Source organism: Amblyomma mixtum, chromosome 5 (assembly GCF_055824585.1).
Source record: "Amblyomma mixtum isolate Tamu chromosome 5, ASM5582458v1, whole genome shotgun sequence".
Taxonomy (NCBI): domain Eukaryota; kingdom Metazoa; phylum Arthropoda; class Arachnida; order Ixodida; family Ixodidae; genus Amblyomma; species Amblyomma mixtum.
The window spans coordinates 53,140,853-53,167,792 of record NC_143016.1 but is presented as its reverse complement, the minus strand read 5'-3'; the positions used below and the strand labels follow the sequence as shown (position 1 = coordinate 53,167,792).

The 26,940-nt window shown below is 49.8% G+C and overlaps 1 protein-coding gene across 2 annotated transcripts in view; it reads left to right on the top strand.

Annotated features, from left to right (window-relative positions):
- nemy (cytochrome b561 family member no extended memory) overlaps positions 1 to 26,940 on the top strand; it is a 164,201-nt gene that overhangs the window by 104,087 nt on the left and 33,174 nt on the right. The window contains exon 1 of one of the 2 annotated variants that reach the window (XM_089544444.1): positions 23,329 to 23,467. The exons of the other annotated variant lie outside the window; for it this stretch is intronic. Within the exon in view, the coding sequence (XP_089400570.1) occupies positions 23,409 to 23,467 (59 nt within the window). The 5' untranslated portion in view covers positions 23,329 to 23,408. Of the gene's footprint in view, positions 1 to 23,328; positions 23,468 to 26,940 lie in introns of those variants that run through there. 2 annotated transcript variants of the gene reach the window in all.

Sequence of the window (26,940 nt, the reverse complement as noted above, 5' to 3'; positions counted from 1 at the left end):
GAGAAAGTTTGCTTTCTAAGGAAGATACAGCCTTCTTTATGTGCTACGTTTCATAAACGCGGTCACCAATAGGAATTATTCTTCATATGTCTGCGAGTCTTTTTTTTTTTTTTTTTAGAAAGGCTGTCACTGAAAAAGCATTTCGGAGCGTTGAATGTGTAAATAGGGGCCTTAAGAGCGACATGTGTCAGCAAAAGGTTCAGCTCTTGATGTTACGTATGTCTGCGTTACAGCAGAAACGATACCCAGAGGAACCTGAGGATGCTTGTGGGTGGAGATGACTTTTAGAAAATTCTCGAGGCAGCAAGCATTGACCAACTATGAGAGTTGCTTTTAAAAGCGCCGCCCAGAAACGAAGCAAGCAACAACGCTTAACTGTTCACCGTGGTGAACATCAGATGCTCAGTTGCAGAGCATCAGTGCACGGCAGTGAAGTTACATTGGGAGAATAATCATGACAGCCCCGCGAGTCTGGGATGACCGTTTTGGCAAATGCAAAGCACGAAGCAAAACCGAATGCAAGCGCTACAAATGAAAAACTTTGAGCCGCGTTCTGGATGGGGTCTTTCTTTTCGTTCTGATTGCCGGCAGTAATTACACGACTATAGTCCTGCCAGTGGCCTGTAACAACCGCAACCTCAAAGAGAAAGGGACGGGGGTGTATGAAAGGAGGTTAAACTGAGGGGGATTCTGATTTGCTACTGTGCTGTGGGAAAGTGGGAGGAAGGGATACAAAAACAGGAAATAAGGAAAAAGAGCAGAGGATGCCGGGATATGACAGAAGCGAGAGCCTGTAGCGCCGCCACACCCTTACGGTGTGTGCACATAAGATCGCACTCACTCACTCAAATTACAAAGAGCGAGGCAGGCAAGGGCAGGGAAGTGATGGGCTCGTTATTACACAAAGTGAAGGAAGTCAACAGTCATTGAAACCGAGAAAAGCGTAGCGGATTATTTCTATTTGTTTCTGCAATCCTATATATGTATATGCGGTTTCCTGCGACATGTCTTTCTCTAATTATTGATTCGATGCTAATTTCGATGCATATTTCACTCGTACGCGCTCCCTTCCCTGCTCGGAATAGAGAGCGCACGGGTGGGGGAGGATGTTTTTAATTAGCTCCTACGCGGAATGATGAAAACATGCCGGTTTATACCGGATGGTGGTCGTTTCTTTATGTGTCACGGGCGACAGAAATTGGCGCTTGCGCAAAATGCATCTAAAGCACAGCGTTGACAAGTAGCCGAACCCTCTTGCGTGAGCCAACACGTACCGTGGCTCATTTATTAAACGAGAAAAGAGCGCCGACTTTCATTAATTAGATCTGCCCGTTTCTTTTGACGTACTCGCACGTATACCAAATAGCTCAGCAACAAGTTCACTGCCTTGTTTTCTTTCTCCCACCCCTTCCCATTTTTCCTCTTTCTCGAGTGCCTACCGTTCCGCGTTGTTGCGACTCTCGTGACTCAGCTCCCCTGGAGTTCAACGGCGTCTGGCACGGTCGGCGCTGTTTTCAAAACACGCTGGGAGTAAAAGCATACCTGTAGCACCCACAGCACCGTACAAGAAAAAAACAAGTAACAGAGAAAAAGTAAAAGGGTTCGCCTTCGCGCGGAGGAGCTTTTACGTAATAATTTTCACAATGCGCTCCAGGTAACGGTAGCTAGATCGCCCTTCGTTTATCTCCGCAAGAAAGTCAACGACGCGAGACCCCTCCCCTTCTTGCACACCCCTCAAAACTGGGGCCTCCTTTCTTTCCTCGACCCAAGCTCGCCGCCGCGTGTCGCGTTGTTGCCACGTCGGGCGCGACTCGGATAGAGCAAGGGTGTCAGTCTTGCGCACCCCTGCGTCGTTCTCTCTTTCTCTTTCTTTCCTCCTCTGTTTCAGCCACCCCAAGTAAGCGCTAACCTGGATTCCTGAGGGCGCTCGCACCCGGCGACGGCGGAAACTGCCGCGCAGCTGTTCTGCCCTGACGCGCGCACGCTCGCAAGCACCTCCGTGGCGGTGGTGGGGCAACGAGAGCGCGGGCCGATTTTCGGTCGGGAAAGCGCGCCGTGCCCGGCACACACGCACGCACAGGGCCGTTTGTGCGCCCCCCGCGTGTGTGCCCCAAGCGTGCGTGCGTGGGACAATGACGAGCCGCGCGCGTGGGCCCTGTCGCCGGGACCGCCCTTTACTGTTTCCGCCTCCCAATCGAAACGACATCGTCTCCGCGGTAGCAGCAGCTGCTCCGTCGCCTCCTCCGTCGCGTCGGAAGCGGTTCCCAGAAGAGGACGCCCCCTCATATTTTGATGTGCGTTCGCTCACGTGGTGTGTGTGGCAGCTTGCTTGCTGTAGCGAGTTGCGGGAACCCGCTGCGCGCTCAAACGCGAGCTGTCACACGCGCGTCGAGCGTGAAATTGCGTAACTGAGAAGATGTAGCGACACTGCCATCGCTGTTGTCACGATACGTGGAATTCTAAAAGCGAGCTTCTCCACAGAGCACACGTATTGACTTGCGGAGAAGCTCACTAGCGAAATTTTTTTCTGTGTGGTTTGTTTACTTAACGATAACTTCTCGTGCGTTCAGAGACGTTTGAAGCTTTCAGTATGATGCGAGGATGTAATTGTCTGGTCATTATATTTTTACAGAAAATACGTAGTTTTCGTTCGTACTGTATCTCTTACACTGTTAAACTCGAAATGAGCTTTCTCATCGGGCAAGACGCCATCATGCCAGTGGTGTTATGCTGTGTGGAGAAGCTCGCTTCCAGCTATTCGCACATACATGCGTATTCTGATGCAATCACTTCAATCGCTGTATCAGATCGTCGGTTAGCAACAACAACAAAAAAATACGAAACAGTTCAGGGATGTGGAACTGCGCAAGGTAATGCGACGATGATATGTCTTCCAGTAAATCACTGCTTAAATTTGTTTTTCACTCAAAATCATCCGCATCCCATTACGATGTGCATTGGTGCCCACCAAGTAAATGCTGCAAAGCGCTGGGCAGAGGTAATTTCAGTGATTCGGTATAATTCCGTTAATGGCGTTGGAATGACGGCGAGTAACCGCATTAGGTGTCTCAGGAATATGCCCTGCGAGAATCGTTCTCGCATTTCTAATGCAGGTCCTCTTTAATTTGCTTTTACTTGTGCGTTACCAGTGTGATGTGCAAGTACGCAATGTCAGTACTATTCTGCAGGGTTTTTTTTTTCATTTTTACTTCTACATTGCCATACCTGTACACATACTAAATGAGAACTTCTGCGAAAAGCCGACCCGACCGGTCCATTAAAATCTCCATTACAGTCGTCTTCGGACTGATGGCGGCGCGCCGCATCAGTTTACCTTTGTGCGAAATTCGCCTTGCCGCAATTTGCCGCTTGCTAGAGCTGTAAACATGTTAACGATCATTCTCTGCGTAACTGCCGGCGCTCTGCAAAAACTGTTTCCTTAGTGATCGTTCTTGGCGTTGAGCGGCGCTTTTGTTGCTGTAATGTTATTCCGAAACTATATGTTTGGTTTAGTTTGGTTTATTGGTGTTTAACGTCCCAAAGCGACTAAGGCTATGAGAGACGCCGTAGTGAAGGGCTCCGGAAATTTCGACCACCTGGGGTTCTTTAACGTGCACTGACATCGCACAGCACACGGGCCTCTAGAATTTCGCCCTCAAGAAATTCAGCCGCCGCGGCCGGGATCGAACCCGCGTCTTTCGTGTCAGCAGCCGAGCGCCGTAACCACTGAGCCACCGCGGCGTGTTAATTTGTGATTATGTTCATACGAGTTACGTCATGCACAACCAGTGGTGTCAAGGTAGTCAGCTTAAGTTCTGAAACTATATGTGTTACAGAAAATATGAATAAACAACGTTTAAGAATTTGTACTGGAGTGCTCACAAAGGTGTGCGTAACACCAGCGTTGGGTTACACAAAAGACGCCGGGGTGACCTGAGTTTGACATGCTAACTTACTTACTTATGCAAATTAAATATTTAATTTTTGATTATGTTCATACGAGTTACGTCTTGCACGGCCAATGGCGTCAAGTTAGTCGGCTTAAGTTCTAGGTCGCCAGCTACAGTCTAATCACGAAAGGAGTTAAAAGGGAGTGAACTCTCATCTAGCGCACTACTTTTTAGGATCAGGATATGTTGCCGAAACCCTGGAGTAGATTTCCATCACTAAAAATACGTAATACTTACGGCAGGCAACGGAAACAAATTCCCTCTTCAAAACATGCAAAGTTCTAGCAGCTACGAAGATTTTAGCCGAGGTTTCGATCTCCTCTATTTGCTAACCTCTAGACCAACGGCGCAGGGTTTAAAAACCTCCTCCCATTGTTATGTGAATCAAATTACTATGCTTTGAAGTAGGAATATGCCTTCGTCGCCAAGTGTAGACACTGCGTATATTAAGTGATTGAAATTTACTCCGGAAATTGGGCAGAACACCCTGCCCCTATAGAATGGAGTGCGCTGAAGGACAGCTTACCCCCGTTTTACACCCATATAGGCTTATATCCGTTTAGAATGTACCAAGCGCCCGCCACTGATTTCAGGAACGCATAGGCTACGCAGAATTGTTTCTGTTCCTGATTCAAGCGGTGACAACCTAATGGCGATTGGATTAACTGGGTCGAAAATCACGGCAGAGGTAGACGGAACTGTTGCTTCCTGCGGCACGAATCACCACACGCCTAGAGAAGAGTACGTTTCGTGTAGGAAGCTGGGAAGACAATTGTAACGCTGCCTATAGACAAAGTGTCGCTGATGACTTCCGCTACCCTGTCTCACCGCGCTCGCTGACGGCGTGGGAGAAAGCCGTGACACACGGGGGCGGAGTAGGCCGCGCACAATTTTACGCGGCAGGCTGTCCCGGCTAATAGGCCCGCGGTACCATTGTGACAGCTGAGCAAGTCGAGCGGGGCGTGCGGCCTTCATGGACACACGCTGCGTCCCGCTCATCGAACTGGCCGACACGTGTTCCTCGCCAGCCAGAGAGTTGCACCAGAGGCGGGTACTGTCCGTTGCACATTGGTGTAAAATGCGAATCGGGAAACGTTCGAAAGTGTATGCACAGCAGCTGCGCTGACGCACTCTCAGCTGACGTGCGTTCTCTGCGATAAGTCGTTTCACTTAAAAGAAAAGATTGGTTTTTAGAGGAAATGACGCAGTAACGGTCTCACATATCTCGGTGAACACCCGAATCGTGCGAGAAGGGAGGAAGGTGGGAGTGAAAGAAGAAAGGAAGAAAGCGGTGCTGTGGTGGAGGTGTCCGGAATAATTTCGATCACCTGGAAGAATGCGCCAGTATGGGAGTAAAAAAGGTGCAAGCTGTCCTCTAGTGCACTCCCTTAACAACATGTGGCGCCACTTGGCTGAGCTTATCGTTGCTTCTGCGTTTGCATACGCTGAACTAAAAGTGCGAATGTGACATATAGCGTAACGTTCCGTAGAATGCTTGCGCTTATGGTACGTAGACAGCGTGGATTTATACTCCTATCTAACCATATCTGTGTACGCCGTCAGCAGACGACGCGCAGGCCACCAAGGGCCTCCGGGAGGAACACATTTCACGCGCTCTCGTGATCTGCTGAGAAGGTCTCTGCCATTGGTAGTGCTGCAGGTTAGTTGTGGGATGTCGCTGCCGGTTGAGGAAAATAGAAGACGTACTCTGTGTCCATAAAATAGTGTGAAGTTTTGAGGCAGTGCCATCGACATGGAAAATTTTGCAGCGGTTACAGACATGTAAGGTGTCTCTTTAGTACTGGAGCAAGAATCAGTCTTGCAAGGTGTCATTCTGGATGATCGAGTGGCCATTCGATTAAACGGCATGTTGATCGCCCTACTCCGTAAGTCTCCGTACGCGCTGAGATTTTACAAGGAAGCATGGAGACGAAAAGTTGACTGAAGTGGACGCTTGGGGAGATTGTTTGACCGTGCCGAAACAAGGCTCTGACACGGACTACAGAACTAAACAACACGCTGTCTGTACGGTTCTTCTTTCGCTCACGTCCTTGAGCTGTTTCGTAAAAAAAAAAAAAAAGTTTATTTATTTTACGTATTTACTTACAGATTACTGCAGACCAAGTCGGTCCAAGCAAGAGAGGGTGCATTAATTCGTTAGGAAGCGCTATGTAGAATCAGCAACAGTATTGCAGTTACACGGAAAGTGCATTAACACAAATAAACGTAGTTACAAAACAAAGCACACTGTGCGGAAATACATGCCGTGAACACAGCCATACAAACAAAGAAGCACATTATGGCGCTGCCAATTAATAATTATCATTTCTAATCATAGATTATCTTTATCATGTATCATCATAATCGTTACTTTTAATCATAGTTGATGATATTATCGTGATATTACTGCGATTACTGTGATACTACGGCGAGTACTGCGATATTACTCTGATAAAGCTGTTTACCAAAAATTCATTAATCGTTTCTGTTGGTTTCACAGAATATATAAATGCAGTATGTGAAGTGCGGACGCCCTCAGTAGCTGAACAAGAAATTCAAGCAAGGTTGTATACAGTTCAAGCACTGCCCAAGTTTATTTTTTTTCCTTTGTACCGTCCTCTCATACTTGTATTCGATTCTACATTTTCATAATTGTTGCTAAAAAAGTTTTCTGCGCAATTTTAGCGTTGGATTGCCTGATTCCCTCTGGTGGGATCAACCTCTTGATTTTGCCTATTTCTGTCGCAAATGAGCTGCAGTCGCTTACATATCGAGCCTACGAATAAATTCTCAATTTGTTTTTTAGTGTAAATAAAGCCTGTTATTCGGATTTGATAACGCTTCTGCGCTTAGGACACAACCGCTTATTTAAGCTGCTGGCGCTTTGCGTTTCTCCGGTTACTGCGAAACTCTGAACAGACCCTTGTATAGCTTTAGAGTTTCGCCACAGTCTGTCTTGATGGATGAATAACGTGCTCCAAAGAGCTCCTATGACCGAGCCCTCCAAGCAAGCTATACGAGCCACGTCATATGCATGAGTTTCAGTCAGAGATATAATAAGGCATGTACTATAAAAGGCATGCGACATAAAAGGGAGCACGTGCGGCAGGCGAGAGCACCGACGCTGGCGACGCCTATAGCTGCAGACCGGTCGTCGGAAAGGAAGAAATGTCTGTTCAGCAGAGACAAACCAGCTGCGTGCTTTCCCTTTCGGGGGCAACATCCTGTTGTCGTCCGTGCGTGGACAGTTGTGGCAGCTGATTAAAACCCCCGCACGAGGGAGTCCCGTCGGCGCCTTGCAAAATTCACGGGACGTGCGCGCGTCTTTCTTCGGCGTCGCAAGGGCGCTTTTGTTGGGCCTGTTATGCGGTCGCCGCTGTAGCGCTTTCAGCTGAGCCGTCAATGAAGCCCTTAGGCTCCGTCACTCGGCGCCGACAATTCTTGCTCAGAGGAAACCAGCGATGGTCCCTTGGACGTCTACTGACGCAATGGGAACCATTTGGTGGGATTTCTAGTCGTTGCTGTCTCGACAGGCTGTCTCTGTGGAAAATGGTTTGAAGGATATAGCATCACGTGGTCGAGTAAAAATGAAGCAAAGAACTATAGTTATTATAATTGCCTTAAATACACTATTACACACTATTATAGGATTATAATCGCCTTGAAAATTAATAAAAAAATCGTCTTTAAAATGCCTTTTATTAATCTTAAAGCAGCGCGAAACACAGGACGTAGTGGGAGAAGCGTGTCGTCTCTTGTTTCTTCCACTACGTCCCGAATCCGTTCCACCTTGCCCAGTTTTCTGTTGTAGTTTGCCACTTATTGTATAGTTACTGAGTCTTGAGAGACAGAAAATGATGCGGGGAACTATTTATTCAGACTATAACGGATGTTTACTTTTGCACAAACTGACTTGGTTAAATGTCTGTTTCATAAACAGCCGTTCCATCTTTGAGGCATTCAATACGACATGTTGCGTAGCAACTACAGCGTTAACAGCTTGCGCGATAAAACGAAATTCGTTAGTAAGGCGACAAAGTTAATTAATCGAGTGGCTGTCTCAACGAGAGAATCCGCAACAGCTTTGATGGCACACATCCGACCGCATGCGGGCTTCCGTTGTCAAGCCACATCGTAATCCAGGCAAGTGGTTTTGAACACGCAGAAGTCGCATTTGCTGTCGATGAGCACCCAAATACAGCACACTCACTAACCTGCCTGCTCACTGAGGACAGTGACTCGTTACGCCGGAAAGCGGATTAGTGATCTGCAGCTTGCGTGAGCTTTTCGATGCGGCAAATCGAACCCTTGAGTTCCGCGCCCACAGCGAACATCCCTCAGGCGTTTACGCTAACGCCGCAGAGCGCATCACTTGTGATCTCCGCTGCGCCGCATGTGGGACGAGGAATGCGCGGAAGAGCGCAGATAATCTCGCGGCACGCTGCCACCTCTCCGCGGGATGGCGACGCGGTGATATATGTGCGCAGCCGTTTTTTTGGCACACGTCTTCACCTCAAAGAGAAGCAGCGAGTACGAGTGGCGTGCGGCGGATAAGCTGCGCGCGATGCCGGAACCGGCCGCGCGTCGGCACTACCTGCTTCTGCCCTCGCCTCCATCCTCAACGCCCTCTCTTCCTCGTTCCCGGCCGGGCTAGGTATTCCCCCTGCTGTCGGCGAGCCTGTGTCGCTGTTGGCGGATGCTGCGTCTCCGGATGCTGTTGGGTGACACCGCCACGCCCGCAACGAGAACGACTATTGTGTACACTGTTGGGCGTAGCTGGAGAGCCGAAGGCCTCTGCTGGCTTTTGTTTATGTGTTTTCAGCAGTAGGAGGCTTTACTTGGCGTTTCTCTGCGGTTCAGATAGACCTCACTCCAGCGATGGCTTTGCGACCTAGCTCGTCTTTAAGACTCTTTGAGAAGGACAAGATGAGTGGAGAAGATTCCATCGGTATTTTCCTTTTCTGAAGGTGTGGGACCCTTGTCAACCTGTTATTCTCTCTTCAGGCTGCTGGTACTGTGTGCCCTGCAACGAGTGAACGAATCCCTTTTGAGAGCTGCGCAAGCGCAGTTCTTGCGTTCCATTTAGCTTTTCTCACGTTTCCGCATTCTGTTGCCTAGCCTGTGATCCACAGTAACCTTCATGAATGCTATAGGAGATGTGTCTGTCGTGATCTGTGTGAAGCTGAGACTTTTTTTTTTCCCCCGTGATGTTGAAGCTGCAGAGCACGTGCGCATAGCTCAGCGTCTCATTGGACAGTCACGTAGCCACCGACTCCTGGACGCAGTAATCAGATTTGACGAAGGTGGAACGCCTTCTGTGCTAGTCCTTTCACCTAACCGTGTACGAACCATAGCCAAAATTGTTGCACTTATTGCGAAGCCGACATTTCTCACAACTTTCTGGGGTTCTTGTCTCAAGCGTTAGCTCCCATGGGTTTTCTCCTTTAGCTTCATCTTCTGCTAGATCTTTAACACGAGCTGCAACAGCGACAACTGCCGCTGCTACCAACACTACTACTACTACTTCTGCTGCTGCTGCTGCTGCTGCTGCTGCTACTACTACTACTACTACTACTACTACTACTACTACTACTACTACTACTACTACTACTACTACTTCAGCACCTCCATTTTTCTTCAGCACCAACAGCTCGTCAACTACTACCACTAATAGTACTTTTACAACAACAACAGCAACAACTACGACTACTGTTACGCTGCCTCTTCTACTACTAGTAGTACTTCTGCTATTTCCGCACCTGCTTTTCCTGGAGCAGCAACAACGATAACAGCAACAGCCAGTCACTACTACGTTTCGAGGAGGAGGCTGCGTGGCAGACGGGCTTAGGACGGGCACCACCTTTCGCGCCCTCGCTCCTAGCGGAGTAGCTCTTCGCTCTCTTCCGGTCTCCTCGTCGGCAGCAGCAGCGGGAGCCGTGTCATTCGGCCTCCCTCTCCCCCTCCCTTCACCCGTGGCGAGAAGGGGGCCACCTCCGCCGCCAAGAGAGGAGCATCGCCAGCGCCTCCGCGACGCTGCCGGAACGAGCGTCGACGGCCACTCTGTTCCCAGGGCTCGGCGCTCGCGCACCCGTCGACGCGCGGCAAGTTCGTGACCGCGCGCGCCGCCACCCCTGGCAGAGAGAAGAGTTGCCGCTCCCCTCTGCGTGTGTGTTGTTGCCACCGCGCCGACGGTCTGCCCGAAAAACGAGGAGACGCGCACGTTGTTCTCGCCTCTCCGCTGTCGGCGTTGTTGGCGTCTCGCAACCTGCCGCCGCATCCTTCTTCGGGAGGACCCCGGTGCGTAGCAGCACTCCGACGCCGACGAGGCTCGCAAGCTTGCGCATCATCCCGAGCGAGGGACGGACTTCTCGAACGGCTCCGACGGGGCTGTATAGGAAAAAAGAGTGTGCCCTTGAGATCTGTTTGTTCGGGGACGGGGCTTTTCCGCCTGCCCCCCTCTAAATATACCCGCAACGTGGTGGTGGTGGTGGTGCGTGCGCGTGTCTACTCGCTCCGAGTGATCGACAGCGGCCCCCCTGTCAGCAGATGCGAGCTTGAGGTGAGTTAAAGGTGTTTCCATCGTGCTTGGCGAAGAAAACTGTTTTCGTGCCGTAAATCGGGATGTGGAGGCACGTTGGATCTCCCGCCTTGTTTTTGGCAAGTGGCTCTGAAGGACGCGCTTTGGAGACGAGGCCGGTCACTGGTTACATAATAATGGAAATCTCGCTAATACGACTATGTAACCGACACTTCTTCGTTTGAATTTTTCGAACAAAGTTGAATGCATGCAGTTGTAAAAAACTAATGCTGTGAATGAAGCGAAGCGGCGTTCGGATGGAATGGTCGCGCCACTCTTGAAGGACAATCCCTAAGGACGAAAAATGAATCTCTGCATGTGTGTCACTCGCCTCATATCGCAGGATATTGGATACGACAGAAAAGACTGGGTTCCTGGGGTATTTCATTATCTCGCTTTGCCTTCTCCGATTTCCCGCCGCCCAGGGCATGTATCAGCTAAAGCGCAGGTTGCGATAGCGTCTCGTCTCCTAGCAGATGCTTGGAGAGCCCTGCTGCGCGGTGAAGCACGCGCCACAGTGACGCTAGCTCAACACGTGTCACTGTGCAAATGTTTCTGTTGTACAGAAATTTCAGTTATTGGAACACAGCGGTTGAGAGGGCCGCGCGCAGTTAATAAAAAATGTTTTCTTACTTTCTAGTTTTGTTCATCGAGTACTGGAACGGTGCATTGAAACCTAGCTTTTGGTTGGTTGGTTGGTTGGTTGGTTGGTTGGTTTATGGCGTTTAACGTCCCAAAGCGACTAAGGCTGTGAGAGACGCCGTAGTGGAGGGCTCCGGAAATTTCGACCACCTGGGGTTCTTTAACGTGCACTGACATCGCACAGTACACGGGCCTCTAGAATTTCTCCTCCAAAGAAATTCAACCGCCGCGGCCGGGATCGAACCCGCGTCTTTCGGGCCAGTAGCCGAGCACCACAGCCACTGAGCCACCGCGGCGGCCCGGAACGTAGCTTTTAGCGTGGCACTTAAAAGGTAGCAAGCTTCAGTAGGAACAACAGTTATGCCTATGCTTGACTGCAGGTTTGGCTTTTAGGCAACAGGTGCATTCACGACTCATCATCACTCAAGACACTGTAAATAAAGGCGTGCGCGCACATAGTGCCAAAAATGTAGGAAGGAGCTAAACCAAGTTCAAGGCGCAGTGGTTAGGCCGATTCGCCTTCAGCGAGCCATGAAACACTTTTCAAAGCACTTTTATTATGACTCGGTGATACTGGAGATGAGTCAGCCTTCCGGCGAGAATTCGAACTGCTGTGTTCGTGCCAACCCCCGTTTGCTATATATAATTTACGCGCTCCAGCGTTTCAAACATCCAGACCCTCGCCCCCTCCCTGCTTATCAAACATCTCGCGAATTCTCTGTGCTTCTTGGCGAGCGGATTATTCACGGGTTAAAAATACTGTCGACGTTTCTGCGCTCCGAGTCTGAAGAAGCAGTGTGTACCTCGATATTACGAGAGCTGTGCGTGCTGCGCGCGTTTCAGAGTGTGCCGTAATGCATTATGCGACGCGAAATTACGGTGTGAGGAAATCGAAAAACAGCAGCGAGAATGGGGTGTCTCTCGTACCAATACTTCACGCGTAAGATCGATCGGCACACGTGGCCAAGCATGAGGAAGCTGTCCCGAGGAGTCGCGAGGTGGTCATGCTTCCTCCTCTCACGACGAGGAAAGTAGGTGATTGGTTTGGTTTGGTTTATTAGGGTTTTACGTCCCGAAGCAACCCAGGCCATGAGGGACGCCGTAGTGGAGGGCTCCGGAAATTTCGACCACCTGGGGTTCTTTAACGTGCACTGACATCGCACAGCACACGGGCCTCTAGAATTTCGCCTTCATCGAAATTCGGCCGCCGCGGCCGGAATCGAGCCCCTGTATTTCGGGTCAGCAGCCGAGCGGCGTAACCACTGGGCCACCGCAACGGGGTGAAAGGAGGTGAGGAGCTTTAGAAGTCAAATTGAAATTCAGATAGTATCATCATCAAGTGATGATGAATGTTTACGGTGCAAGGGCATCTGTTGCCAACGAGCACCATGGCACACAAGGTGTTTTAAATCAGTCAAGGTGACATCAAAGACGCATTTCTCGAGCGTTTCATCCCCAAGAATCCGAGCACCAGACAAGGGGAAAGCTTGCACGATACCCGTTCTTCTATTACCGGTATGTAAGCGGCGGCACAGGGTATCGAATCCCGCAGCTCCCGCTTGTAAGGCGGATGCTCACACCACTAAGCCACCGCTGTGGTCTGTCAGCAACGAATTGAAAGGCCGACACAGTAGCATACAAACAGAAAATGCAAGTGAGGCTGATTAACACTTCTAAAGCAGAGTCTGCGCTCATTCGGAGTGAAATTAACGTGGACTAGTAATTGAGCTTCCCTCGGCTTACATCTCATTTTACTGCTCGCGTTTCATTTGTTGTTGTTAGTACCCTCCGATTAGAGCACAAGTATCGCCTTTGATGTAAGCGACCATTAATTTTGCAGATTTTCTGATACAGCTTTAAAAAAAACAGAGAGGGGGAATTTCCGCATGTGTTTAATGTCTTCTCTCTTCGCCTTTGCGGTAGTCGTGGACGATGATAGTATCCCTCGTTGCTTTAAAACGCCATTTCAGCTTAGCTGTGGAGCACAACTCTCTGCGTAGTTTTTGGAAGGCAGTAAGGGAATCACAGTGCGCACAACTCACGTTTTCTGCGAGCCAGACTCTCATGCCGCACGTATACGGTGGTTGCCTCTTTCAACAGTACTGCTTTGAACACGGGTTGTCTAAAGAAGTGACTTGCATGCCTCTATGTTGCGGTGACAGACAGACGCGTCTAAAATGAAGGGAAGTCGGACGTAAGGATGGATGTGGGGAGCACCATCCGAAACACACGCGTCTGCATTTATTTTCGGCTCTCCGCCACATTTTCTCGCCTCCTACGCGCTCCTGTCCCCTTGTCCAACTGTTCCCAGCGGGCGAGCTTCCCAGCAACGTCGCCGCCGTATTTTCTTTCTCTCTTTTTTTTTTTTCGCGATTTAATCTCCTCCTCCATCCATCTACCCATCTCCCATCAGTCGCACTAAAATAGCGGAACACTGGTTCGCTGCCAACTGGCCCAGTTTCTCAATGAAGACAGCTGCACTGCAGCCGTCTGTCTCGAGAACATGGCGGTGCTTAGCGCACGACAGCAGTATCTGACGCTGCTTGCGTAACCCGCCGTCGTTGTAGGCCCTTGTCTTCGACACCCGACAGTCTGCCTACCCCGTGGGTCTGCGCTGGTCACGCCTGATCGACGACGCGGCCTGCTTTAGTTGCGCGCTCCGTCCGTGCCGCTCCAGCAACCGCGCGCACATTGGTACACACGTGGGCCGCCGATGCTCCACGTCGCTGTTTGTGTATTGGTTGTGGCCTAATCGGGGTATTTTTATACGAGACTTCCTTATCCGCCCGGCTCTGAGTCTCGCCCGACTGTGGGTACTGACGTCCACTGACGTCGTTACAGTCAACGTTGCAACTTGCAAAGCTGAAGTGTTCTGTTGCTACCGAATATGGTCAACGAACAAGGATAGGGAGACGAGGGACTCGTTCGAATATGAATAAACATGAAAGCAGCCAACTGTTTTGTAACAGTTGATGTCACAATTCCCCCTCACCTGTGACAGAAAGAGAGGCACCAAACCTTGCGTGCTTAATTCATCCGCTCGGAGCTTGGCCCTTCCTTTTCAGACGAATATCTTCTGTATGCCGGCAGGCAGGTAAAAATTGCGGTAAGAATTAGAGCGTTAGTTTCGGATATCCCTGCAGGCGCGTAATGTGCTGAGAGAGGAGGTTATCTCTCTCGTTGGCGTTTTCTGTGCGGTCGGCAGCCTACGGAGCCAAATCAGTGTCTGCACTGAAACGCGTTGACCTGTTAAAACAGCGTAGCAGGCAAGTCTTGTACGGTGCGTCAAACGAATAATAGCTCACGTCGAGGAGTCTACTCGGCTTGGCGCGCTATTTTGCTCCGAAGCAAGTTACGAGCCGAAAAAAAAAAAAGAAAAAAAAATGAGCCGTGCTTGGCACCTATTTTCTTCCACGCATGTTTTCCTTTTGTTCGCCGTAAACTCTTTGTTCCGCTTACCGACGTAGACAGATAGAAACGGCAGATTGTGCTCAAAGGAATGGTGTTTGCAGTAAGCAACAGCGCATGCATTGTCTCGTTGCATTCACGCAGTCCGCGTTATCCAAAGCGGGCGGCACTTCGTTTTGCATTCACCGCGAGAGAGGGCGCGTCGGTCACTGGGCGGTTCCACTAGCTGGAGTGCAAAGCGCACGTGCACTGTGCACTCCGGGCGTGCAGAAGCTATGCGCTAGAGGGACGGTGAAGGGAAGGCTTCGTGCGTATGATTTGTCGCACTTAATCTTATTCTTATATATATATATATATATATATATATATATATATATATATATATATATATATATATATATTCTTCGTAAGCGAGCGGCGATGCTTGGGGTTACTCCGTCAAATCGCTCCCTCGAAGCAGCAGACCGTGACAGCGTAAAGTCGAGGAAGCGATTACGCAAGACAAAAGATGCAGTTTTGTTTCATTGCGTTTTTTCCTCGACTTAGTCCGTACATGGAGTGGCCAGTGGCTGACCTTGCAGTCACTACTGGTCGCTTCCTAGACGCCGCGCGGCGGGCTCAGGCCGAAACGAAGCGCGGACACCTGTTAAGTGGCTGAGTGGAGGGCAGCCGTGGCCCCACCGGTCAAGCCGTGGACCTCGCGGGGTCGCGCATGCGCGGAGACAATGTGCAGCGTGGCTCAGCGTCGTCGTCAATGCACGGACGGCTTCGTGCTCCATTTGCCTGGAATGCACGTCGCCGCTTGCTCCTGCCGCTGCCCTTTGCGTTGAAGAAGGCCGGCAACATAGAAGAGCTCGAAGAGCTTTGAAGAGATAATCGCCTTGCTTCACGTTGGCTGTCTCTCCCAAAAGACAATGGAAATGGGGAAAACAAAATTGCGAAAGAAATCGGACACATGCGAAGGCGGCAACGAGAGTGTGCACCCTTTGACAAAAGCAGAGAGACCAAAGGAGGTGTCAATCGGGTCCGCGCTGTGTCGCTCGTTACGCATAACAAGCGTTGCGAATCTCCTGCAGGAGAGGGGAACTCTCCTCCTCGCCCCTCCGAAATTTAAACTTCCACGAGTGCTAAACGATCCCCTCTACACGGGTTGGAAGCAGACCCTTAGGGGTTGTATAATTTTGTTGTTTGTTATGTTCACTTGAAAATCCCGAAGCGATACAAGGTACGCTATAGTCGATGGCTCCGGATTAGTTCAGACGATCTGGGGTTCTTTAATTTGTGCTGATATCGAACAGCAAACGGCCGCCTTCTTGCGTTTCGCCTCAGGGGCGGATTTGTGGAGTGTTACTGTCCCCCCCCCCCCCCCCCCCCCTGCCTTTCTTTACAGGAAAGCCATGCTCAACCCTTTTTCTTTTTTTTCAATGGAAAACATGAAAGTTTCTGTGGGTCAAGCTCCTAGTCTGTACCTCCATCCGGGCATATCTCCCGCGCACATGTATCGCGATGTTTTAAAGATATGTCGGTTTTTAAATAAAGTTTCGTACTTTCACAATCTGTTCTAGGATATACTTGGCTTTTATTAATGAAGGGATGATGTCATAGGTGCACTGTGAAGTCAGAAAACTGTTTGAAAACTTTCGTTTACACGTATTTCTAAGAAGCGTAGCCCTAGCTTTTCACGTTGGCCTGTAAGTTGTGGGGAGCCACAAATGAAAAAAAAAAAAAAATGGGCACAAAAAAAAGCGCACTTGTAAGCTTGATGGCACGGTGCGATAAATAGAAATGGGTCAATGTAACGCTGCATTTCGCTTCTTTGCACGGGCGACGACAGGAGCCGTGGTCGCGTGACCGCCTTTATCTCTACTTTATATAGTCGGTATCGATCATCTGCGTGCACATGCTTACCACGCGAGGAGACTGCGGACGCAGAACAATAAAGCAGGGCCGTTGCTAAGCTCTTGCAATGTGTTACACGCTTTCAGCGCAGTTGACCCAAAATAGCTATTGCGGGCACGCATGCGGAAATACTGCCGATAAAGTATTTCTCGATTCACTGACAAAACTTTATGCTTCCGCTAAAACCAGGGAGCGAAGTTTCAAAGAACGCTGCGGCAGCTGAACTTGACCGTTGGTCGGTAGTGCTGTGCATAATAAGTCCGCGAAAGCGAATGCCGGAAGTCATTTCCCCCTGCGTTCCCACGGGCGAGACCTGTTGGATCTCCCGCGTGTCTTGTTCCCACCTGGGGGGATCTTGCTGGAGCAGACAAGGGTCCCGTAAAGAACGTTCACCTGTGCCCGAGAATACATTCCCGCGTGGTTAGTGGTGGTACGGTGCATTAACACGCGGAGTATCGCGCACCTGTTTTAAAGCGGTTGCTTGTAATGAAGAGCTTTTGAGTTGCTTTACGTGCGTCGTCATTTGCAAAGCACCGTAGCTGCGTGCATAAGTCATTGCGTACTTTTAGTACAGTACTACTATCTTTAGAGTACCGTTTAGCAGTTCGCATGCAGTGTCGAAATCACGCGAAACATGGAGATACTGAATGTTGCTCTTCTTCAGGGAGTTTCATTTTTATCTACGACGGGCAGCTTTAGCAGATGTCTACACGTCTATAGGATAAGCTGAAAGCATTAAAGTACAGCTTCCCTCAGCATGCATGGTTCGTGCGATGTTACCGACGCCATTTAATTGACAGCATGTGCATCGTACTGAAATGCTAACTTCCGTCTCGAAGCTATAGCGGGCGCACGAATGTTGCGAATCTAGTTTTGGTGTTATCAGGAAGAACGTTTGCTAACTTAGTTTTTTCTTTCTTTCTTTTTGCAGGGGGGGGGGGGGGGGGGGGTGGAGGGGTAGCGGCACTGTATGAGTGGAAGTAGAAACCGCAAGGACATCCTATCGTCATGAGAATTCAAAAATACAGGCAATTACAGAGCTTCGCTCTTGCAAGATAAAGAACGAAGGGGGGAATGAATGAGGCTAGGTGTCCCCAAGAGAGAGAGAGATAAAGGGGGGGAGAAGTTTACTGAGTGGAAATTATACACGGGTATCCGAATACCACACATATTCACGACACGCGTAGTGAGTTTGTGCGCGTACGGTACACACACACATGGGGAGGAGCGGGCAAACATACGTATGCGGGGCACGCAGATTTAATGAAGCCGTCATCCTAGACTCTTGTAAGCGATAACTCGTGCGTCCATCCAAGGATCCTCGTCAAGTCGTCCTTGTAGGAAGAAACCGCACGCCGTTCCGCTCGTCCCAGATGCCAGGCGCTCTCAGATAGCGACCTCTTGCGGCAGGTCTTTAAGAAACGCGCGCTCTGTCTCTTTGACGACGCAAATGCTGTACGTGTCATGCGAAGCTACCCAGACCGGAATCGGGTGGATAAACGTTGTATTTGCTTGTGATCTCTGCATCCATCGTACAGTGCACGCACAGTGGCGTGTTTCGTCGTGATATTCTGGCGGTATGTCTACTGCGAAATGAAATTGGGGTATATTTTTTTATGTTTCTATTGCTGAGTATCTGTCCCGCCGTGCTGGCTTAGTAGCTTTGACGTTCGGCTGCCGAACACAAACCCGCGAAGGTCGCATTTCGATTGAGGCGAAATGCAAAAACGTCCACGTAAGACGTCAGCGCACGTGAAAGAACCGCAAGTGGTAGAAATCCGTCCGGAGGCCTCTACTACGGCGTCCTTTGCAAGCCTATGCAGTTTCAGGAAGTTACTGAGGACTCCACAGGGAGGAAGACATTAGCAATTCAAATTGAATTAAAGTGTTTTTCCTCAATTCCTTAAACATCACATATGGCAGCAGAAGCAAAAATTCCGGCATTTTCACCTGTTATTTAAGCCTATCTCACCATCATTATTTGGCAAGGTTTGACAACCCTGCAAGAACATTTAAGCCTTTTTTGGCGAATAGCAAGAGAAATAAAAAAAAAATGGCTACAGATGGAGGACGTATGCCTAGAGATGTTGCGCACAATATAATTTTATTAGCGCCTTGTTCCGATTTGTACTGTTAATATCTTCCCTCTCTTCTGCTAACCACCTGACGAGCTAACGGTGAATAAAATGTAAAAAAATATGAACTTGTGTACAGTGTGTGTACGGCGCCTACTTATTTTTTATACAGACGTATAAAAGGCATGTTTTTATATATTAATTTTTAACACTGATCGTAGCTGTTCCAAATGTTCGACATATGGTCGTCAGGCACATGTACCCCTGTCCGCTGCATGTTAGAGCGAGGCGAAATTTCGTGAACCTTAGGTGCTGCATGTAGCTCTCACGACTCGGAATGATCTTGTTGAAAATACACCCTAAACACGAATACACCCACATGGGAGTAAAAAGGAAGTAAGCTGCCATCTAGCGTCCTCTTTCTTATGAAAGGGAGTGCACTAAGAGGACGGCTTAGTCCCTTTTTACACCATTCTGTTAAGAGTGTACATATAAGAACCGAGCTGTCAGTAACTATAACATTTTTTTTTTTACTCCTTGCAACACGCAGTGCTTTTTTAACATCGTTTTCCGTGTAAGCCGGAAGAAAGAGAAAAAAAACTAAATGCCCTCGACCTTGCGTAGCTCTCTGAAATTGAGAAGTACAGTCTTGGTCAAACGTCTTAAGGCCAAAGGCTTTTCACTTCAGCCGCATGACAGAGCCATTACGGCATTATTAAAGACCGAACGATCTTGAAATGCTAGCCGAAGGTTTCTTATTGCGGTAGAGAAGCTTACTGCTTGGCCTTTGTTTTGGATGCTATTCGGCACGGAGCATTCGAGGAACATTCATTTCGCAGCATCTGAACGCTGTGTCCTTGAGACTTTCGACAAAGACTGTACATGTACAATGCGCTGACCGCGTACGCAGCTGCGTATCGCATCTTTCTATTGCAATTATTATGATTATTACTTCAGGGCGCATGTCTACAAAAGCGAAGGAATGCATTTTTTTTTTTTTTTCGCGGCTTCCTATGCCTGTGAGCTTTTTCAGCCGATCGCAACCGGAGCGCGCCGTACCGTACCGGGGCTGCTCCCCGTATATTACAGGGTCAAGCCGGACGCCCTGACGCGTGCTTGTGTGCGTTGATCGGATGACGACCTGGCCGATGTTACAACTTGTCGGCGACCTCTTCTTTTCTATACGTGCTATCGAGAAACAGGAATCGAAGCTTCCTTTGTGGGAGAGCGTTGCGAGCTGAAGAAAAGAAGAAAGAAAACTCGCCGCGCAGTTTCTAAACCTGCGCGGAATCTGCTGAAAAGATGGAACGCCCCGGAAGAGTTGCGCTGCTCATCGCAGGATGTAACATCGGCAGTCACGATCTCCGTGCCGAGGAAAGGGGGAAGTAACTTCTAGTTTCGTTATAGAAAAAGAAAAACTGCGAAAAAATGTTCAGAAAAAAAAAGAGAATGAGGAAGAGAATGCAGGGCTGCACAGGGGTGCACGCATGCGCCGTCGTGCGGTTCGCGTGAAGCCGTAAAGAGAAGCTAACAGGAAAGATGATGGGTTTAACGACCCCTCACTTTTCAAAACCGAAAACTCGAGACGAGCCCGCTTCTCTCTCTCTTTTTCTCTGGCTCCGTATTTCCTGTGTGTTCGCCGCGTGATCAGGCGCAGTCCCAGCCTGCTGCAGCCTTTGAATCCGAGACTCCGGAACTATGGGCTCAATAACGGCTCATGGGCCGGCAAGGGTTCGCCAAAAGAAAGTCCTGTTGACCAGAGTTGTCGACTGTGAGTGTCGTGCAGTGAAAAGGAAACCTTTAACAGAGAGCCTTAGCAGTGCGAAATAAAGACTAGCAGACTTTTAGAGTGCGTTCTGAGTCATTGCTTGTGTGTTTGGTTTATGGTGGTTAACGTCCCAAAGCGACTCGGGCTATGAGAGACGCCGTAGTGAAGGGCTCCGGAAATTTCGACCACCTGGGGTTTTCTAACGTACACTGACATCGCACAGTACACGAGCCTCTAGAATTTCGCCTCCATCGAAATTCGACCGCCGCGGCCGGATCAAGACCGCGTCTTTCGGGTCAGCAGCCGAGCGCTTTAACCACTGTACGGCGGCGTTGTGCGTGCGTGCGCGCGCGCGCGCGCGCGCGCGTGTGTGTGTGTGTGTGTGTGTGTGTGTGTGTGTGTGTGTGTGTGTGTGTGTGTGTGTGTGTGTGTGTGTGTGTGTGTGTGTGTGTGTGTGTGTTGAACTGTTATGTAAATCTGCCACATTCACGCATGAATGTGTGCACAGTATTATGCAGCGTAATGAATTGGGCAAAGGTTAAGGATATTTACGCGATATATCGGATTGCGGAGAACAGGTTAAACGTGTTCTACACCTCATACTTAATCCAGCCGCGAAGTTTCAGAGCCATAATTGTCAGTTGCCCACCAAGTCTGTTTGAAGCGCTGACATAAAACCAAGAAATCGCTTCTTTAAATAAGGATGCTGTTCGCAGTCTTAGCGCTCCCAGAACTGTGTAACATGAAATATAAGGTCGTGTTCGTATTGCGCGAAAACTGTTAGGCTCGTTTCATCTACTTGTTTAATGACTGGGATGTTCCATTCCTACGGTGGCAAAGTTTATTACTACTTTCGCTGCCACCGGCTTCAAATGGCATATCTTACTTTTCCTTTATAGAGGCGTATTGAAAAAATAATGTGTCATGAAATGGCGCCGTGTCTTGTAAAAGTCTGTACAACACAAACGCCTATGCGGTGACTTCATCGCTCAGGTCGTCGTTAACCCATTGTGCAGTATATTATTTAGATAACCGCAAGGAGTCTACCCACGGGAAACGTCACCGCGTAAAAGTTCGCAGCGATCTTCAACAACTATAGCGAACGCATTCCATGCTCATACGACCGTTGAGAAATACTCACACCAAACAGTAATTTATTTTAAGCCCCACATTTCTCCTATCAGACACCCCTGAAGAAGGGACAGAGTTGGTCTCGAAACTTCGGGCTTAAAATAAATTGTTGGTTGGTGCGAGTATTTCTCAACTTTTATTTCAAACCCAACCAGACGAACTTCCGTCGAAGATGTTCTCGTTCAAACCGTACGACCGTCTTCACGTGTTACGGAAGTATGGCGGCATTCGTTTTATTGTTGATCGCTCTAAAAGTCTATTACCATCATGACGCATCTGCTGCAGCGGGATCAGAACTCCGCAGTCGTCACGGTTGCTGAGAGCATGACACAGCGACCCAGAAAACGCATACTCCAGAAAATATATCAGCTCAATCAGGCTTTGGCGGAGTTGACTTTGGACCTTCGCCCAATGGTTGGTGTCCCCTAATCCAAGAAAAACGGGACGTTGGATCATTTTTCGCTCGCGTTGCCTCAAGCGGCGTTGCTCGTACTCACTTCGAGTTCACATTGTGTGAGCTGGTCTCGAGTCAAGTGAGTACATCAACGCTCTATACTTTTCGCACTGCACAGCCCATGGCGGTCTGTATTGTTGGATTAGGAAATTTTTATTATCGGTTTTAGTTGCAAGCGGGTTAGCTGATATTGCTAGGTGGCCGTCAGTGGAGGCTGCATCTTGGGCTGTTGTCACGACTTGTACTTGGGTTTAGAGGTCGGAGCTGAGCAGCAAGTTCTCCGACGGGCCCGGGTGCGCGAGCAGTGCTATTGGTGGGGGGTCTGTCGGAGAGTATCAGAAGATGTGGTCTGCGATGGCTTTAAAAAAAATACACATGTGAAAACAGATAATGCAACACAAGCTATATTGGTTTCTTACGGTTGGCAGCGTTCCAGCTTTTGCAACGCGACTGAGGGCACGTGCGCATGGTAAAAAAGACAGAAACAGTTCTGCGCTCTCCGGTCTAAATCTTTTTTTTTTTTTCCTGCATGCGTGCTATCAGTCGCGCTGTCACTGTAGACACAGTGTGTAACGAGCTGACACGTGGCGCCGCGGCGCGGGCTGTGCAACCACCCTGGTGACTGACAGTTATTCGTCAAGACATTATCTCGTTGTGCTTACAAAATGAAGCCCTCTACGACTCCCATAGTACCCGACAGTGTTGGCATAATCTTTCAACGTGCGTGTTGGGCCTTCACAGGTATACTACGTGCAGTTCGAAGGCGAAAGAGCGTCATTTTGAAAGGTCGATGCAAGGCTTCTGAGCAAAACGCAACGTGCGTTGTCGAACCCTGCTACACTCAGCAAACACACACAAGTTTAGCCTTTGTGTAAGCGCGAATATTTTCATAAGGAACGAGAAAATGCTTTCACGCACCTTTATCCTTCGTTCCGAAGCCTCATCTCGGAGGATCGCTGTTACACAAAGTGCCTGACTCGTTCTCTGAATCGTCAGTGTTTACTTTTCGCAACCGACGCCTGCAGGGTAATCCGCCGAAAACGTGCTCTCCGCGTTCGGGGAAAATGTAAGGTAAGGGTGTGCATATCTTCAGGTTGGGCTCGCGCCGAAATCCCTGTTTTTTGAGTGAATATGCTGAGAGCTAGAGCGACCGCCTTAAGCTCGAAGCTTTTCGTGGTGCTGGTCGCGGAGCGAGCAAGCCCTAAATCATGCGCACATCGCTCCCCCCCCCCTCCCTCTTATCGGTGATAAATCCTGTATCGGCACTGGCGTCGCTGGCGCGCAGCATGGGAGACGCTGCCGTAGTCGTCGTGATTTAGCGCTACTCTCGCACCCACGCCTCCGTCCCCGCCCTCCGAAAGGAAGCTCGTCAGCTGTGCTTCGCGGTTCGCGGCAGGTCGTGTGTGGGCAACGGTTGTGGATACGTGTGTGCGTGCGTGGTGTGTGGCGTGGAATTTTCATTTCCCGTCGAAAAACAAATATAACGAAGAAATTCCCAGGAAGAATGGCATCTGAAACGCTGTGGGTGTCGGAATTTAGGCCCGTGCGACCCCTCGGCGAGACGTGAGTATGCCGCCCGTGGTTCTACAGCTGCATTTCTTTTACACCTTCGGCGTCTGCCGCATCGAATTTGTCTGTTTTCTATACGCCATATACGTCACGCGCGCACCTGTTGAGTGCTGTGGATGTGGTCGTACAGCTGAGCGGTGCTCCATTTCGTTTGAGGTCGCGGATTTGTTCAAACAGAATATGTATGTGTGATAATTTTATCGAGAGCTTCCGTGACGCATAGGGGTAGCGCTCGTATTTCATCCAGCCGCCTTGATTGCTGACAGTGCTGGTTTGGTAGGAGCGTGGTACAGGATGGAATCACTGAGTTGTCGCTCCGTGTTGTCTATCCAGTACGCAGATTTAATCCCCCCCCCCCCCCACACACACACACAAAGGTGTCAGTATAGTTTCCGCATGTGGCGCTAGCAAGCGATCTGTTCAAAGGTGGCAGATATGGCCGTTTAACACATGAGCACGTTGTTCATCGCTGTATAGCAACGCATATCACTGTCAAGTTCGCGCGTCTTTTTTTCCCAGGGAAGCTCCAGATATCGTGCACGCGCTCCAAAGATAAGCGGCGCACGCGGTCGTACGTGTTCTGATCCTTGGCATGGTGCCCCTGTTCTTTTCCGGTGCTTTCGCATTACGTCACGCATATTACCATCTCCTCGCCGCGTGGGATCCACTTAGCACGGTGGTATCCATCCCACTCGATGTGACGTCGAGCGTGGAAAAAGCAAAAACATCCGGGGATTGCGCAAACCCCTTTTATAAGCCGTTGCAACACGTAATGAGGGAGGGCGACGATTTCTGCGTGCCGCAACAATTATCTATAACTCGCGCAGCGCCAGTTACACGAGACACCTTGTTTGGATCGATTTGACGGCAGCGAACATGGTGTCCGCGAGATGCGTGAAAAGAATCACTGCGCAAGTCTCAGGCAGGACCCTGGCGTCGCTCAATGGAAGATCGGCAAAAGGGTGCAACATCAATTATGTTGGCACTCTCTATAGGTTGCCTTGACAACCATTTGTCTGTCTCGGTCGCACGCCCAGCGGGTGAAAGCGTTATTAGGGCGGCACAGCTTTAGTGGCCTTCGCTAAGATGAATGATTGAGCACAGAGGTCGATGAGTTTGGTAAACAAGAACTGACGGCTTGCACCCCCCCCCCCCCCCCCCCCTTTCCCCCCATGTTAGCCGCGTTGCTCTCGAGTGAAAACAGCTGCACGTGGGGCCCCTCATGCTTCCTATATGCGCGGACGAAGGCACAGAACATAGATCACCGATGGCTTTTTTTTTTCGCACAGAATGGGAAGATTGTATCAATCATACGAGTAATGCGTATTGTAGGGCCCCGCACTATACGGGCGCCATCCGTTTCTTTCCCAAGAAGCATGTTTTGTTTTACTATATATCTTTCACAGACTTTTCTCGCAAATTAAAAGGGCGCAACCCGTTTCTTTCTCGAGAATCATGCTTCCATGTTTTGCAAATTGGTATTGTGCGTGTATAATATTTTTCCCACGAATTGAAAAAAAAATGGCCCTATCGGTAATAACTTATGCCAGTTTTTATTTCTTTAAACAGTATTTCTCACAGCTTCAGGAGCTGCTGTTAGTCGATTCACTTTCCCCTTTGCGAAAGGTTTAAGAAATAGTCAAATTATTTTCTGTACTAAGAGCTGGGATGGAGAGTATCAAATAAAGAAATGCGAAGCAAACACTTTCCTGGCGCACAAAGTTGCGATTTGCTCAGTTGAGAAGTAAGTTTTATTCGGCTATATGTGAAGCCATGTGCAATGTAACTTCGTTAGTGTCCAAGTCGAACCTCGTTATAACTAAATAGTGGATATAACAAAGAAATGGCGATTCCGCGTGGAAGCTCGGACAACACGGGCTATAACGAAGCTACGGCTATAACGAAGTCACTTTCACTTCAGCGAGGACGGTTGCTTTGGGATTGTCCGATTGTCTCGTGGCACCCACCCTAAATCACAGACGGGACTGTCGGCAAAAATCCGGCCAGGAACGACCAAAGCTACTTGAAGACAGCATAGATTACTCCTTCAAGTCTCTTCACTGAAGGGTGCTCTGCGCTGTATATGAATGTACGGTCGTGTGTAAGGCAGATAATCCGTTTGTTGACTTAACGCTGTTTCTGCAACTGGCGCGCCTCGTAAGTGAATATAGTTCGCCGCGAGAGAGGCGGAGTGAGAAGGCGTTGTTCTCCCGGCCGTCGTACTGCAGCTCTTCCCTGTCGGGGTGCATTCTCGTCGCTCGCAACGAACACTGCCGCGTGTTCCCGCAGGCTCGGAGTCTCCGCTTCCCAGCTTCATCGCTTCGCACTCAGCCGAGCGTGAACTTCGGCTGGCCGTTTTCTTGTCAGCTTGTTTTTCCGGGTAATTGCATTTCCGGTCTTGTCGGCGTGTATAGTGACTCAGACGCGAACGGCGCGGCGGAAGATTATGGGTCCTGTCCACGTTTCCGCCTGGCTGCCGCGTGTCCGTGTGTGTGTAAGCGTGCCCCGTGCTTTTCTCTGCGCTGCCGTGGACGAACTGGACACAGTGGCGCGACAAGAACGGCAGCACGAACTCAAGTGACAGCTCCGGCTCGCCGTGCTCCATCCTCCATTTGCTGCGTTAATTGTCTCTGTATATAGCTTTGTTGATGGAATCCGACAAGCTGTTCACTCCTGATGGGCGGGTAACTTTGAGCAGCCCTGCTTGGAGCATTGTGGAAGAGTAGAGCGCACATCCGACACCAGCTCAGATGTCCCAAGTAAATGTGTGCTCATGCACAGTGGTGTCACGTATACCACTTCGGAATCATGCGTTCGTGTTATGCCTTTCTGGATTAGTGCCCCATCCTGCATCTGGGTGTCTGTGGTCATTGTTTGTGCCAACGCTGAACCATAGTGCCGCTTAGGCAACGCTTTGTGTCGGCTTATCGTGGCTTATCTGCCGAGGGCGGCGAGAGCCCATAGAAAGGTTTTGGCACCGCGGCAACCTGAATGCACCCACGGGCTTTAAAGCCCGGACCTGCCCTGCTGTTGCGACATGTTCATGGCGTACAGCTTGGCGACCATACGAGCGTGTCCTTGACATGCGCAACAACTGCCGTTATCTGCTTCGCTTTTGTCTTTTCACTTGAAGTGAGAGCACGACATCATGGGCGGACCGAAGGAGAGGGGAGGGGGAGGGTACTGGGCGTGTTCCACTTTTCACACGTCCTACACGGGGCACAGATCGGCGCCACCACGTGAGGGCATGCGGCTCCAGTGTTAGCGCGATTTGTGCAGTTGCTCAGGGAACGGCGTTGCGTGCGAGCGGGACTCTGCCGAGTGCGGCGGCGTCGGCGTGTTTGCAGTTGGCAACCTTGGCCCCATGGCCTTTTCCCTGGCATGCCGCGCGGACCTTTGGCCGCCGCGGCCCGTGCGTATGCGTCGTGAGGTCACTGAGCCTGCATGCAGCTGCCTTCTAAGCAGGC